This window comes from Melopsittacus undulatus, chromosome 3 (genome assembly GCF_012275295.1).
Source record: "Melopsittacus undulatus isolate bMelUnd1 chromosome 3, bMelUnd1.mat.Z, whole genome shotgun sequence".
Classification (NCBI taxonomy): Eukaryota; Metazoa; Chordata; class Aves; order Psittaciformes; family Psittaculidae; genus Melopsittacus; species Melopsittacus undulatus.
This window is the reverse complement of record NC_047529.1, coordinates 103,643,008-103,658,975: the sequence shown is the minus strand read 5'-3', so window position 1 is coordinate 103,658,975 and position 15,968 is coordinate 103,643,008. Positions and strand designations below refer to the sequence as shown.

Sequence of the window (15,968 nt, the reverse complement as noted above, 5' to 3'; positions counted from 1 at the left end):
CTTTATCTGGAGAGAGAGGGAAAGTGTCTGAGGAGTCTGTGTTGCAAATACTGTATATTTGAGTAATGTGGAGAGTCTTCTATTGAAGTGCAATAATAATTAGTACTAGGCAGCTGATGGAAACTCCTGTCAATAGCCCTATTTGAGGATTGATGGTCAAAGATACCTACTTGCTAGTGCCAGTTAATGCTGTGTCACCACCACCATTTGCAGATGTCATACATTGCTACATTTTCAATGAATTGTAGCATTCAAAAGCAAAGCCAAAAAAAAAAAAGCAGAGCAATTTGTGTGAAAAAGCTCAGTTAAGTATCTATTAATAATTGGATAAAACCAGAAAATAATTTTAGAAAATGTTATTTCTTAGTGGTGTTCTTAGTCAAGTTGTCTTCTAATCAGACATAGAAATTAGTAAGAATGGAGTAAGTAAAATAGCAAAATATATTATGGTGGTACAGCATCATTAAAAGCATGCGTGTTAAACCTCTGTTGTTTAGAGTTTCAGGTAAGGCTGTGAATAATGGGTAAGTTCTTCAATGACTAGATTGGAGATGTATAAACTCTATCTAACTGTATTTATCAGTAATGTGTTGGAGACTTGCATAGATAAAGATTGCTTGTGAGGGCAACAGGATGAAAGAGAGTGTGCCAGACGCATACCAAATATAATGTGGAGAAGGTGAAGTGAACACTCCAGTTTATAATTGGAAATGATACAGGAGCAGAATAGGGTTCAGAATGAAAGCTTTTAAATAGTAGATAATTAACTTTTTTTCATCAGTTCATTAGTATCTGAAAAATTAGTTGTGTAGGTTATAAGTTCCATGTTGAGGAGGAGGAAAATATAAATTTTACATAGACCTGGGAATGCTTATCTAATGTATTTTTCCTAAAGAATCATTATGTTTCAGGGATTAAGCCAGCCACTGGTTCAGAAAGATTAAGAGATTTTATTTTAAGAAAATATGGCCATTTAGTGTGTTTTGCCACTGGCCATTTTCAGAGGTGAGATCCCAGACTAGAATGGACAAATGTCTATTCTCATATGTTATTTTTTATGTTTCTACTGCTTGTAGTGCATTCCTTATTACTTCTTATGTCCTTGGCTCTTTACTTTCCCCACAGACACATTAATGTACTCCCCTATTTTGCATTTGCTCTGTCTAAAATAAAGTCTGAAGAGAGAATAAAAAATCACAGCTGGCAACTGAAGGATAAATAATAGCTTTACAAAGTGCCAATGAGAAGATTTGGAAGCTCAGCTGTGCAGGAGGACTGTATTGCTTTATTTGAGTTGATGTGTGTGTGTTACCTGAGGTTTGGTTCTGTTTCATCCCCTACTATGCACAAAGTTCATAATAATCTTAGTGCATTCACTTTGTGAACAATTTCTATTCTCACAAACCCCTTTCTTTCCAGGTTTTTATTCTTCTTCATCCAGTGTCACTGGCTGTCTGCCATGCCTGTGCCACACAGCTGGTTCAGTCAGTCAGGTCTGTGATAAACTAACTGGCCAATGTATTTGCCAAGATGCTTCTGTAACAGGACAGACATGTGAGCGTTGCAAAGAACTGTATTTTGGATTTGACTCTGTCACAGGGAGGTGAGTGTTTCTTTGTTACAGGTGCATGTAACGTCCTCAGTACCTTTTTCTCATAGCTCATTGGAAAGTTTAGTGACAATAAGAAGGTGTGCTCCAGTTTCATTAATCCTCTGAATTCATCTGTGCACTCTGATTTACCTGTGGTACTTTACACAACCTGTACTCACAGGAGCTGAAGGAAATGGAAGTTTTGCCACAGCTTGAAGTAGAAATAACATGAAAGCTGTATAATACTAATGCTATCTAATGTCATAATTATTTGGCAACTGTTTCTCTACATTTTGCCTGTATCTTCAATAAGATGTGATGGTTTCTGAGATGTTTCTCACTGACTATTAAAACACAAGTAATGTGCCATTCTTATAACCAGTGAATACTTTTAAAGATCTCAGATATTTTAATGGGGAAAAAGAGGTAAAAATAAAAAAATACAAATATCCCTGTCTTTTCAGATCTTGTTTAGCAGCAACAGTAGAAATACAGCACCTTTCCTCATAAAAATCTGTTTTTCTGAAGCAATGTTTTCTCTTTCAGCATTTGGTTATCTGCCACAGGGTAAATTGTTTATGTAATGTAGCCTGGGGGTCTCTAGGTAAACTGAAACATTATGGATATATTCCCTGGAATGTAAGGGGAAAACATATCTGTTTATTCCAACTATTGCTCAATCTTTCTTTTCCAGGATCATCCTTCTTGCTTATTCATGCAATCTCAATTTCCTTTTAAATATTGTCCAGAAAGGTTGTTCAGCTGTAATGCTAATCATATTTTAATGAAGACTGTGTTAAATTGTTATATCTAGTATTTTTGCTGTTATAAACCACAAGCAAATAAAACCACAGGCAGAAGCAACATCTGTACAATGTGTACAGATGCCCTTCCCTGAGCTCCTTTTGCCCCAGCTAGTGTGGGGCAGACATGCTTTTAGGCAGTGATTGTAAGTGTTGTCTTGCATATATTTGACATTATTCTGCAGGTTTTCCACTTTAAATTTTATGTTACTGGCACTTACTGGGAGATTTTTAGAATTAATTTTTTGCTGTTGTGGATCACAGAGGCATCTGCTAATGGCTGTAAAGTAATCCGTGGGAATAAGGACTTCGTATTTTCACTTCCTGTCATTTCTAATGGTGAGGAATAAAATGTGTGTAATACTAAAGCTCCCTTTTAAATATATTTTCCTTATCATTAACGATAACTTTTTTCTTAGGTACTTTAAAGAGAAGATTTTTTTTAGGAGACAATGAAGAGGTTTGTGTCTATGTTAAGCAGTAGCTTTCCTCAACTAGATATTTGCCTTCAATTACCTGCATTTTGAGCTGTCTTCTGAAACTCAAACAGTGGAAATAACTGGAATTACCTAGATCCAGATCTGGTTGTAAAGACAGAAAGTTTTTACAGTTCTGGAATTTGAATCAGAGTTGGCTTTAATGCTTTAATACTACTTAATCCTCATGACAGGATTGAAGACTTGCTCTGGTAGTATATTAACATAATTAACTTGTGTTGCATATATATGCTTGGCTTCCTTTTGGTTATCATCTACTTGCAGTGTACCTCTGTTCCTTGGGCAGAAACATTTGCCCACTGAAAATGATAATCAAAGTCTTTATTTGTTAATCTATTTTAATCCATTTATTTAACTGTTAATATCTTCTTAAAAGAGTAATATGCTTTTTCTTTCTCTATAAAGTTACAAAGTCATTTAAAGCATTCTTGCTCTTAAGTGTCTTCTACAGATGCTGTGGTTACAGAAAGAAAAGGTTATGAGCTATTTGTAGTGCAAAGGCATATCTGCCTTAGCACAATAGCAGAAAAGAAGCAAAAATTGTGATACAGAGACTATGGGGCTTTAAAATTCTCCCACCCTAAGGAATGTAAACATGAGCTGATTTATTTTGTGGTATTTTTGAGATAACACAGGTACTCCACATGTTTTAAGGCATTTCAGCTTATGAAGCAGAAAAATTTCTTCAGCAATTAAAGAATTAGTAATACCAGGGTCTTGCACAAGTGTGAACAGATCTGTAATGGTTGTAGGCATTGGTACACATTTGAAATGCTTTACCTCTGTATTGTTCACTATAATGAACCGGTCGATGAACATCACAAATTGTTTATCTATATATATATATCTTGACAGATTACTGTTTATGAAATCCATTTAGCAAGTGAGGTTTTCCCATAAGGATGAAAAATGAAGATTTTAAACAGATTGCTGGAGAGGCTCTAACTGCACCTAGAGAGTCAATGTAATAAAGGTTTCTCTATATTAATATTACAAAACCCATTTATCCTCACAAAATCAATATTGCAATTCATCTTGGCCTGACATTTCTCTTTCCATGTTTTAAAAGTCTGTTTTCCTTGATTATATATAATTCTGTTTTAATAGAACTCAAATCTATTTGACTCGGACAATCTTGAAGTCGCATTTAGCAATAATCCTGAAAATATTTCTTACATGATTAAAAGTTTAAAAGAATTAGTTATTTCTTTTTTTAAGATCCTTAATTGGCTAAATCCTTAATCCAGACTGCAAAGCATGAACTGTGCATAGCGACAGATCTGGTTCTGGTGTTTTACAGTTTAAGAAAATGATACATGTGATTACACAAACATAATGTGTAATCCTGTGCAGCTGAATATGGTGACATGAATGCTGCTGTGTACAGGATCTGGAGCCCAGTTCGGTGTAGGTGGAGGTAAGGACCCTACACTTACACTAGAATTTAATGCAACAAACAGAAAGCAGCAGTCCCATGCTGTCAGGCACTGAAAACTATTACTGTGGCTGTACGTGTATGTGAGTTTGATTGTCTCATGAGTGAATGATAATGAAAACTGGAATACTCAGGGGACCCTTATTCCGAAGAGGTGCCGTAATATACAGAAGCAGTAAGAGCAGCTTGTCTTTTACTGTGTATCTATTGAGACACTTTTGTTAACTACCCCCCCAATGTACTAAATTATCATCACACAATGAAATTATGAAATTATAAAGTGCTTTCTCACTAAGCAAATAATTCTGATTTTGTATTTTTTTCTGTAACTAAGCTGTTTCTTTTTTTTTCAGTCATGACATTTATATAGTCTAAATAAAAACTCTGTTTGAAGGGGGATTTGAATGCACTGTCTACAGATGAAAAGACTTACTACAGTTTGAAAAAATTGCCCTTTTCTCTTGACTGTAAAAGAGAGCAAACTACAATATAGTGATTTCCAAGAGAGAATGTATTTTATTTATTCCCAAAAGGATATTAGTCCATAAAACAAATTTGCAGCTTATTTTGGAGCTTTAGCTTTTACCAGCCTTTTTAAGGGTGTTGAATGATTCCCCAGGAGATCACACAGTACGAGCTTCTGTGGAGTAAAGGAACTCTAATACAGAGAGCTCTGTGATAGGCAGAAAATGTATGTGAAAGTTTTCATAAACCTGTTTAAAAATCTGTCACATTTAGTGTCTATTTCACTGATTATTGACCTGGATTTTAGTGTCCTAATGTGAAAACAGTTTCAACCCTCCCTTGCCTTAAAAAGCCATTAACCATAACTGAACTCACTTTTATCTCTACCTTCATATAGATAAGAGATAGACTAAGGCGATAGTGATGACTGTGAAAACAGCAAAGTAACTTGTGTAAAGGCATCACCACTTAGTTCCCTAGATATGATGAAACTGGACAAGGAAGGATTAGACAAATAAAAATCGACAAGTTTTGTTTAAGTCTTAGGGTTAGGAGAGCAAAGGGAACATGTCATGACTCTCTCCCTCTTGTGCTTCTTCAAGGTCTTTTTGCTGTTTCATCATCTTGGGACCTAGCATCTGGAGTAAGTTAAGATTCTCTCAAGGCTGATGCTGCTTTTGCCTGAGAATTGGACTTTTCCAACTCAAGGCAAGGGGAATAAAGTCTAGATATGTTTTAGCTGCACTGTATAGTCCCACATTTTCCCCAGTCCATGTTATGTCAAAACTATCCTTAGTGTGCAGCAATTGAAATATGGTGCAATTAGAATCTAAAGCGCAAAGTTTTATTTGCCATTGTTGACTTTCTGTTATGACAAAGAATGGCAGTCTGTATTGCAATAGGTAGCATAACTGTTTTCAGTAAGGAAAAAATTGCTTTGCTTAACTTCTGAGATGCTCTGAACCTTTGAATATTTGCATAATCTGATATTAGTATCCCTGCTATAAATGAATGTCTGTGGGGAAAATAGTATATCAAATGAAAAACAAGGTGATCATGAGAGAAGTTGATTGCGAGAGGTTTCACATGCAAAAGCCATACAATAAATTAATCCTGAAAGTATGTGACTGATGCCAGAGAGATTTACACAATTAAGATGTGGCATTTGTGTGCTACCAATGCTTTTGAAGTTGTGGTTCTTCTAAATTAAAAAATAATTCAATGTACACGTTTAATCAAATATTCTTTTTAGTTATTTCTAGTTTTGTCCATCAGGCTGCAAGGAAAATGTGTTTTCTCTTATAAAATTCAGAGTTTTGCTATTTCATTTTCTTTCAGTGTTTTAATCCGAGGTTTTTTTCTGCCTAATTTTTGTCTACATTCATTCTTCTTTCTTCACAGTGTGTTATCTATTTCAACTTCAAGTTGCCTTTGTGGACAAAGAATTATTAACTGATTTCTTTTTCAACAAAAGCCTAGTTTTCTGTAAATTAGAAGTGTTCATATATTGTGCAGAAACCTATAAAGCTGTATCAGTGTATTCTAGTATGTAGCATAACCTCTAGAACTCTGCAAGAAAGGTTGTGCGAGTGTGGCAGGACTGAGTACATAATGTGGTTATCGCCAAATGTTACTCTCCAGTTTCTATACAGATAAATATATACATAAAAGCTCTTTAATTCTAAGGAGTTTGAATCTAATTTAGAATATTATTCTGGCATTGAGATGTTAATGTTTATTTTTTAATAATGCGGGCAGCATTTTGGTAAGATTTACTTTTTTTTCACCATACTAATGGGTTTTCTCCTGTGTCTCAAGCTCCTGAACTGTTGATGATTCTTTAATTATGTTACCCAAGGATCCTTTAAACCAAACCCTACTGTGCTTAACTGCAGTGTTAATGTGTTTTGATAATTTCCTTGCATTGTTTTTGTTTGTAGATGTCAGCACTGTAATTGTCATCCTGCAGGAGCTATTAGTGGGACTTGTCATCTTTTTACTGGACAGTGTTTTTGTAAACAATTTGTAACTGGCTTGAAATGTGACAACTGTGCTCCTGATGCTAGTAATTTGGATGTCCACAACCTATTTGGCTGCAGTAAAAGTAAGTGGATGTTAGGTCTTAAAAGCATGTATTTCAGATTAGTGTTTTCATTTTGTTGATTTAGTGAGTTTTTTATTAGGTCAGCCTAACGTTGGCTTGTCTCTAAAGTTTGGGTGATTTTCACTGTGAGTACCTCAGGAGTGTTTTCTAGAGAGAAAAGCCCAGAATGCTTCATGTCATACACACGTTACGCTTGCAGTCCTACTTGGTGAGAAATAATGGCCCATAGTTCCCTTGCACTTCCCACTATGTTCTTTGCAGTGACCAGTGCAGAGTTCACCTTTTAGTCGCACAAATGAAGTAGTATTTGTACAACTTACAGCTTATCCCCCTTTCCTGCCATTAACAGGAGGCAGGAGATCTGCTTTCAGGTGGTCTGAATAATAGAAGGTCTGTTGAAGACCTGCTCCTTGTGCTTAATTCAGAATCTACTCCTTGGTGCAATGTAGCCTCTCTCCTCTGCAACATGCAAATATGCAACATGGTTTAAGAGAGTGTCATAAATCTGCACATGTGAGGTGGGCCTGATACTATGCTGAGGGTCATATCAAGAATTGTAAAGAAACATTGCAATGGAATATCTGCTTTTCTATCCTGGCAGTGAGTCTGGATCTGAAGAGATAGCGCAGTTTCAGCCTGTGTGTCATAATGTTCAGATTTACTCAGCAGTGCAAAGCTGGCAGGGATTTTAAAGGAGAGGAAAAATATATGTAATAAGAAAATTAAATTATCAAGTTATCTTCAGGTCGATGTTCAAAAACAGGCTTTGAGGACATCATACCATGTTCTTCAGATGCTAAGTAGTTATTTCTGTCAGCAGGCCTAATTAATAATGGCCACACCGATCCTACTGTGAGACATAGGTAGCCATGTATAATATAACAACATGGTTAGACATTCCCAAGTAATCTCTGAAGTATGTTTCTAGATCCTCCTTCAACAGATTATTTTTTTGCATATTCTGCATAGGTATTTGTGTGACATTCATCATTGTGATGTGCACGCTATTGATTTGCAAGCATGTACATACACAAAGAGTTAGTTTACAAGGGCAGACAACTTCAATCTGGAATCGAATCCCTTTGATACCAATTTGTATTTCACTGAAAATCAGTTTAAATTTCAAATAATATGCATTGTGGAATGCGCAGTGCCAGAAATTGTGGTAGAACAAAGAGACTGAGTTGTTTCCAAAAACTTTTTTTTTAAGTGTTCAGATACAGTTTGGTTTTGTTTTTCCCCATACTCTTCTGTAGAAGGAATAGTATCTATTCATCATGTAGATAGTTGATTGGCTTGTTATTTCTTTAAAAAATGTAGGATGTTTCAATTGAATATGTAATAATAATAATAATACGTGGTGCTTTTATGATTCATCTTCAAAGTGCTTTGCTTATTTATGTTGGGATATACATTGGATAAAGGTCAATGGCAATTCAACTATAAAATTGATTAATAATGACACAGATAAATAATACCATAGATGGTAGTTGAAAAAATACGTCAGGCAGTATTTGAAATGACAAGCGGAGTCCTCTTCTGGACATAAATGATATAGCAATTGCAGTCCTTTGGTTATTCATACCAAAATATTTCAACTTGTTGCGCAGATATGCAGCTTTACCTGGCTTGGTAGTTATGGTTATTTTCATTGCAGAATAGTATTTTGTTGACTCAGACCATTACTCATTGGAAGTCTTTGCAGAGGGAAGCAAACATAAGTTGCTGTCACCGTTCAACTCACATTCTTCAAGGAAAAGATCTATTTTTAGTTTTTCTGCCCAACAATATCTTGGATGTTACATTAAAAAATTATGAAATGCAATACTTTGCTTACACATCCACAGTGCAGACCAGCAGACACATAGGAGTAATATGCAGTAGTATGAGACTGAGAATGAAGAATGAAGGTTATGCTGATAAATTTCTGTGATTGCTCAGGTCTTGTGAGCATGTATTACATGGAGAGAAACTTTCCAAAATGTCAAAGGGATTTAGGAGCATTTATCTCTTTCAGATTCTTTACTCTTGTAAATACTTCACTCCTGTAGATACTTAAGCATATATTCACTTCCTGACTCAGATGAACAAAACCCCTCTAGACTGGCAGCAAAGCAACCTCTGCTTTCTAGTGGGAGATGATGACTGTGTTTATTGAATGCAGTGAATTCTATAAATATATTCTGCTGTGTCTTGGCTGTGAGACTGCAGTAGAAGCAGGGTTTTTCATTATCTTACTCTAAATAAAAAACTTCAACCCACTTTTTAGGTTTGTATTAAAACCCCGTATGTTTAAAAAGCCACTGATGTTGGCCTAAGGCTCTACATCCATCACTTGTGTGGCTTGAGGTACTCATGTTGTTTTCTGTCTGCAACTTCACCCTTTGCTTCTTGTCTGCTGTTAGCTTGGCCAAAAAGATTTTGATAATTAACTTTTGGCAAGCAGAGTGTATTAAGCAAATATCCATGTAATGAGGATGATGATAGTTTATAAACAGGAGAGAAGATGAACGAAACCCACATGTTTCTAATGTTGATATATTTGTGTATGTGAGGAAGAAACCATAAGGAAGAAATGTTTATGTATGCAGGAATGTAAGGATGCTTGTGTATGTATGAATGTAAGGAAGAAAAGCTTATTGGGTGGTTCTGGATCCAGCTCTGGTAGCTTACTTTACATGCTGATTTCTGTACTGCCCTATTCTCATTCTTGGACCAAAATGTTTTCCTCTAAATCCACACTATAGAATCATAGAATCATTTAGGTTGGAAAAGACCTTTAAGATCATTGAGTCCAACCATAAAACAGTATGTTTACTTACATGTCCTTGTGTATGTGTATATTTATGCATGTAAAGTTTAATTACTGAGTGATAGCCATTATCTTAGAATGGCCCATGATCATACAGCTGGATAACAAAAGAGAGACAGGAAAGGCTTGCTTTTTCTGAAAATGTGAGATATTTGGCTTGTGAACCAGAGGTTTGTTATTCTCTTCCCTGATACCAGAGCAATCAAGTAGTACATTTTCCAAAGTTAATGGAGGTGATAGCAGAGTAGTATTTTGGTAAATAAGAATCTGAAGCTGGTTTCTTAAAACCTCGCTCTCGTTGATTTAAATTTCATTGGAAACAAATGGGAGTGAATTGTCTAAATAACTTTAAAAATTTGCCTTATTGTTTTTTGTCATTTGATTAAGCAGACATAGCGTAACACTTTAGTAAAATTTGTAGTTAGTTGGTCTTCCCATTTCTATTCTATTAGATGAAGTTATGCCTGGCCTGTGAGAAAATGGAATGAATCCTCTAAAACAATAAATTATATGCTTATATTTGAAATATAGACTTCAATAATGTGACCAGATAGACATGTTCCCATTTTATAGAGGTCTTGAAATACATTAAAAAGAAAAATTGTTTGGAAAACTCTGTTGTACTTGCATTAATGGGGGGTGGAGGGAGGGGGAGGAGAGATAAAGTTTATCTGTCATTTGTTTAAATGTGTAAATTTGATGTTGTTGTGGTTCAAGTCCAGCTGTCATCTAAGTGTAAAACGCAGCTGCTTGCTCACTCTCTCCTCCCTGAGTAGGACTGGGAGACAAATCAAGATAAAACCCCATGGGTTGAGTTTAAAAAGTTTAACTGAAATAAAGTAAAATATAACAGTAACAATATAAAAAAAATAATAATAGGAAACAGAAAAAGGAATGACCACACACTCACCCCCAGCTCCCCTCCCCCCCCCAAAAAAAAACAAACCAACCAAAAAAAGAAAAAACACTGAAAAAAACAAACCAACATACCTGGTAATTTATTATATAGTGGGGCCTCTTCAACACATTACCTCCTCCTCTAGTGGCATTCTAAAGTCTTTGCCTTGTGGTCAGTCCATGATCAATTCCAAGATTCCTGGATGGCTGGGATTTCCTCTTTGAGCCCATTGTGTGATTAATGCATCACACTTACCCCTTGTAGCATCAGTTGCATGTTGTGTAGAGAAGATTCTCCCTTTGAACATCCAGCCCAGCATGGGCAACAGTAGTGCCAGGAGGAGCTGTGTTTCAGTGCCAGTCACTTCTGAAGTAGCTCAAACCTCTTCATAGGCTGCCAGTATCTCTTTCTGTGATTTGTGTGATTATTGATTACCTTCATTTTTATGTCCTTTTTTTTTAGTGTGGTGTTTCATAGAATCATAGAATAGTTAGGATTGGAAAGGACCTCAAGATCATCTAGTTCCAACCCCCCTGCCATGGGCAGGGACACCTCACACTAAACCATATCACCCAAGGCTTCATCCAACCTTGCCTTGAACACTGCCAGGGATGGAGCATTCACTACCTCCCTGGGCAACCCATTCCAGTACCTCACCACCCTCACAGTAAAGAATTTCTTCCTTATACCCAGTCTAAACCTCTGCTGTTTAAGTTTCAACCCATTACCCCTTACTGTTTTGTTGTATATATTTTTTTTTTAGCTCCATTCCAGCAACCTCCTCCTATAGGAGAAGTTCTCAATTCCTCTGCCATCAGTCTTTTGTGGAGTCCCCCTGACTCACCAAATTCTAACAGGCTTACTTACCAGCTGTATAGGGATGAGGCTGAAATTTATACAACTGAAGACTACCACCCTTACAGTAAGTATTTATAGTAACACACCAAAGAATTTGTGGGTTTGTGTTCACATAGCTATGTATATGTATATAATTTTTCCTAAAGATTTCTCTTTTGTGATTATTATTCTGTTTTTAAATACATAGTTCTTTTTTCCCTTAGTGAGTTCCTGTTCTGTGTTATTAATTTTCCTTGAAAGAAATTAATACCCCAGTCTAAAATCTGGCAAACTGAGTGACCCAAAATGGCTTATAATTTTTTACTTTTTTAATCTGAAACACTTTAGAATTTACTCACCAGAAGCATTCTCTCCAAACTTTTCCAAAATCTAATAGAAGCATAAAGTCCCAGCTAAAGGATTAGATTAAATGGAAGAGACCATAATGTGCTTAAACTCTTTTTTTTTTCATCCTCACAGTTTTAAACTGTTAACAGATTAGGAAAGTGCCTCTAAGTTTTAGCACCTTCTGTTAAGTGGAGCTCCTGATTTGCCTCCAGCAGCACCACATCTGTCATGCTGAGGCTTGCAAAGGGATCCTCAAGGATTCAACACTCTGTCCTAGCTGGAAAGGCATTTTGTGCTGCTATTGATTCTCTTATCAAAGTGTTTTGGTTTGGTTTTTTTTTTTTTTTCCTTTTTTTTAAGGCTCTAGATGTGCTTTAATTGTACTAAAGTTTGATTTCTGTTGTAGCAGCTTCTTTAGCTTGTTGCGTTTTCATCTCAATGCAGCATTAGTATTTTTCAGAAGTTGATTCTTTCTAATTATTGGCATTTACCCTGGAGTGAAAACAAAAAGACCTTTATTCAGTGGAAACACAAATCCTTGGAATGCACCTAGTATTTTTACATTTTGGTGCATCTTGCTGTGTTACAGTTGATTACTGTGTGTGAATTTGGACACTGCTGTGTATACCATGAAGAAATGTATGCAACCCCATGTAAGCATGGAATTAAGTGAGAGGAGAGAAATAAACATTTTTAAAAGTTTGGAGGGGTTTTAGAAAACATTCCAATTCCACAATTTGGTTTAAAAGCTTAACTTTAGTAAAAATAAGAATTAATGTTGTAGAGAGTAAAAATATCTGATTTTGTTTAGCTGGCCAACAAGCCATTAGCATGTTTGTATTTAACAAAACATTACTTTGTACAAACATAGATTTTGTTTCAAAAGACATTTCTGACACTTCCTGGCAATCTCCCTACTTAATGATGTGAAGTCATCTGCTGGCATTTAAATATTTAGAATAGGTTGCGTATCCTGTAAGAACTTTCGATAAGGTTTTCTTTCTTGGTATAGTATGAAATTTGGAAGACTTATAATTCAATACTGACTGAACCTTCTCATGTTCATGGTGCTGGTTACTTTTCTGGCAGATGATATCAGCATTCTGGGTGATCTGCCTCTTCTCATGTCTCTATTTCAAAAGTAATGTACTTGTGGTCAACATTAGACCTGGGGCCTCTGAGTCAGGGTTGACCTTAATCCATAGAGTCCTGGCCCATTCCACAGACTCTTTTTGGGGGATGGGTTGATTGTAGAGCTAGGATGGTATTGGTGCAGTTGTTTCTCCAGTAGATGTGAATTCTGGAGTTGGTAGATGGCTAGGCAGGCAGTTCTAGATCAAGGCTGCTGATTCTGAGGCAGGGAGGTCCTAGAATCTAGTTCAGGGAGTACTCCTGTTTTGTCGTGTCACAAGGAATTCTGATACTTGCAGGTGCTGATAGCAGCCTCACTGGGTTTTTTTCTTTCCTATTCTCTTTTCCTTTAAGTTGAAGGTATATAGGATGGGAATCTGATCATCGCATAAAGTGTAGCTCTCCCAGGTTTCTGTAGCACTGACTCGCACTGCCTCTGTGGCCATTCTTTTCTCTGGCCATAGAAGAGGCAACTGGACACATGGCAGGCTCTTACTTGCCTTTATAGCAACTGCTGGTCATGCTCCTGCTTCCAGGGTTCTCGCCAGTCTATCTAAGAAACTTACACTTGTCCTATTGGCTTTGGTACCCAAGTTTGTGCCCAGAAGCACTTCAGCCAGGGCAGCTGTGTCAGTGCAGCTTAGCTACAAAGCTATCTAGAATAATGGAGAGTAGGGGATGAGGAAGGTAAATGTAAACTTTGGATATACATTTTTAATAATTATTTCATATTTCATCCAAGATCAGATGCTTTAAAATGAACTATTAAGCACCATTTTAGAAGTGAAAGTAAAGAAAGATGAAATATTTGGTCTTACAGTACAAAATGAATAAAAAACAAAGATGCAAAACCTGTCAGAATGGTTTTATTTGAGTTTTTCTAAATCAGACCCTCTAAGCTGATGGTGATTTACATTTGAAAGAATTATTTAAAGAAAGGAATAAGATGATGATTGTATTAATCTTGCTCATGATTGAAGCATGAACTGGGAGAAATTCAGTGGAAAAGTAATTTCTTTAGTGATGCCAATATGCTATGGAAGATAATAAATGGAAAGAGGGTGGGGGGCTTCCCTGTTTAAAAAAAAAAAAGAAGAATTGAGAAGTTACCAAGTTCATAATGATCTCAAGGAGATCATGGAACTAGATGATCTTAAGGTCTTTCCAGCCTTAGCCATTCTGTGATTCTATGCAAGGAGACATAACTTACATCTTGGTTTAGGGCTGGAAAGACTTTAGGTATGCATATTAGGATTATTTTTAATGTGTGACTCATACAATTTTCTTGTCTCCTGTTTGCTTTAGGTGTTCAGACCTTCACTGATACCATGTTGTCTCCATACACCTTCTATTCTTATTACATTCATGTCAGCAATGTTCATGGTTTTACAAGAAGTGTCTCAGTGACATACAGAACAAAATCTGGGATACCTATGGGAAGCTTGCATTTAAATCCCTTCTTTCCTGTTAGTGACCACTCTGTTTTACTTCACTGGACAAGCCTCTCCAATTACTCTGGGCCCATAGAGAAATACATTTTGACATGTACTGAATTTGTTGATCTTCAACCTTGTGGTCAGTATGAAGGCTTAGAAACTTCAGCAATCATTGAGAATCTCATTCCATTTACAAAGTATGTCTTTTCTGTGCAAGCTTGTACTAGTGGAGGCTGCTTAAAGAGCCAGCCAGTAACAGTAATTACTGCACAAGCTCCTCCAGAAGGGCTACACCCACCGCTGGTAGAAACCATCAGCTCTACAGAACTGGGTGTGGAATGGTCACCACCTGAGAAACCAAATGGTGAGACGTTGTATTTACTTTTGTAAGTCAAAGATTTTTTGTAAAGGAAAAGCAGCATTTTCTCAAATCTGATTAGAATCTCCTTATCCATGCGACATCAACTGAGAATAAAGTGAGGCATTAATTTGCCTGTCTGCCACTAAATATATCCTCAGAGTCTGTGTTCTATTTGTTTGGCATCCAGAACTCCAACTGAATGTGTTTGGTCCAGGATTTAGCTCTTTGTCATGTTTAACCCCAGCTGGCAACTAAACACCATCCAGCTGCTCACTCATACCCCACCCTAGTGGGGTAGGGGAGAGATTCGAAAGGGTAAAAGTGAGAAAACCCATGGGTTGAAATAAAGACAGTTTAACCGGTAAAGCAAAAGCTGCACATGCAAGCAAAGCAAAACAAGGAATTAATTCACCATTTCCCATGGTTAGGCAGATGTTGGGCCATGTGCAGGAAATCAGGGCTCCATCACAGGTAGCAGTTACTTATGAAAACAAACACCATCATCGCTCCAAAAGTCCCATCTTCCTCCTTCCCCCAGCTTTATATGCTAAGCATGACACCATATGGTGTGGGATATCCCTTGGGTCAGTTGGGGTCAGCTATCCCAGCTCTGTCCCTTCGTAACATCTTGTACAACCCAGCCTACTTACTGGTGGGGTGGTGTGAGAAGCAGAAAAGGCCTTGACCCTCTGTAAGCACTGCTCAGCAGTAACTAAAACATCCTTGTGATACCATTTCCAGCACAAAGCCAAACAAACCACAACCCCATACTAGCTACAATGAAGAAAATGATCTTTACCCCAGCCAAAACCAACACAACCTTAGTGGCATCTGCTGCAGCAAAAATCACATTTATAATAAAACCTTTACAGAAAAATTAATTTTTTTCCTAATTTGCCAGATTGCCTAGTTCAGACAGATGTGGTGATATTACCTGTGAAAGAATAAATAAGCTGATAACTGTTATACGAAAAAGCCTCTAAAAATTAGCAGAGAAGTCTGGTTTTAAAACCATCCGTCATGTGTGGTAACTAATTCTATTACCAGTATAACTTTGTTAAGAGATTAGGCGATTGCCAAGATTTGCTGGTCTAACTTGTGTAATAATATTTTAGGGTTTTGAAACTAAGAACACAGCTGTTGTAGGATACTTTTGTGGTGCCACAGATTTGACTGGTAAACACTTTATCTTTTGATATATGTGCAATTGAGTTTTGTGAGCTTGTGCTTACATGCAGAAGTATTTGTGC

At 36.7% G+C, this 15,968-nt stretch overlaps 1 protein-coding gene across 1 annotated transcript in view; it reads left to right on the top strand.

The window, feature by feature from the left end:
* The window catches only part of USH2A (usherin), a 375,630-nt gene that overhangs the window by 66,003 nt on the left and 293,659 nt on the right, over positions 1-15,968 (top strand). Inside the window, exons 13-16 of the mRNA XM_034060823.1 lie at positions 1,420-1,603; positions 6,732-6,895; positions 11,369-11,527; positions 14,227-14,721. Of these exons, the coding sequence (XP_033916714.1) occupies positions 1,420-1,603; positions 6,732-6,895; positions 11,369-11,527; positions 14,227-14,721 (1,002 nt within the window). The remainder of the gene's footprint in view (positions 1-1,419; positions 1,604-6,731; positions 6,896-11,368; positions 11,528-14,226; positions 14,722-15,968) is intronic.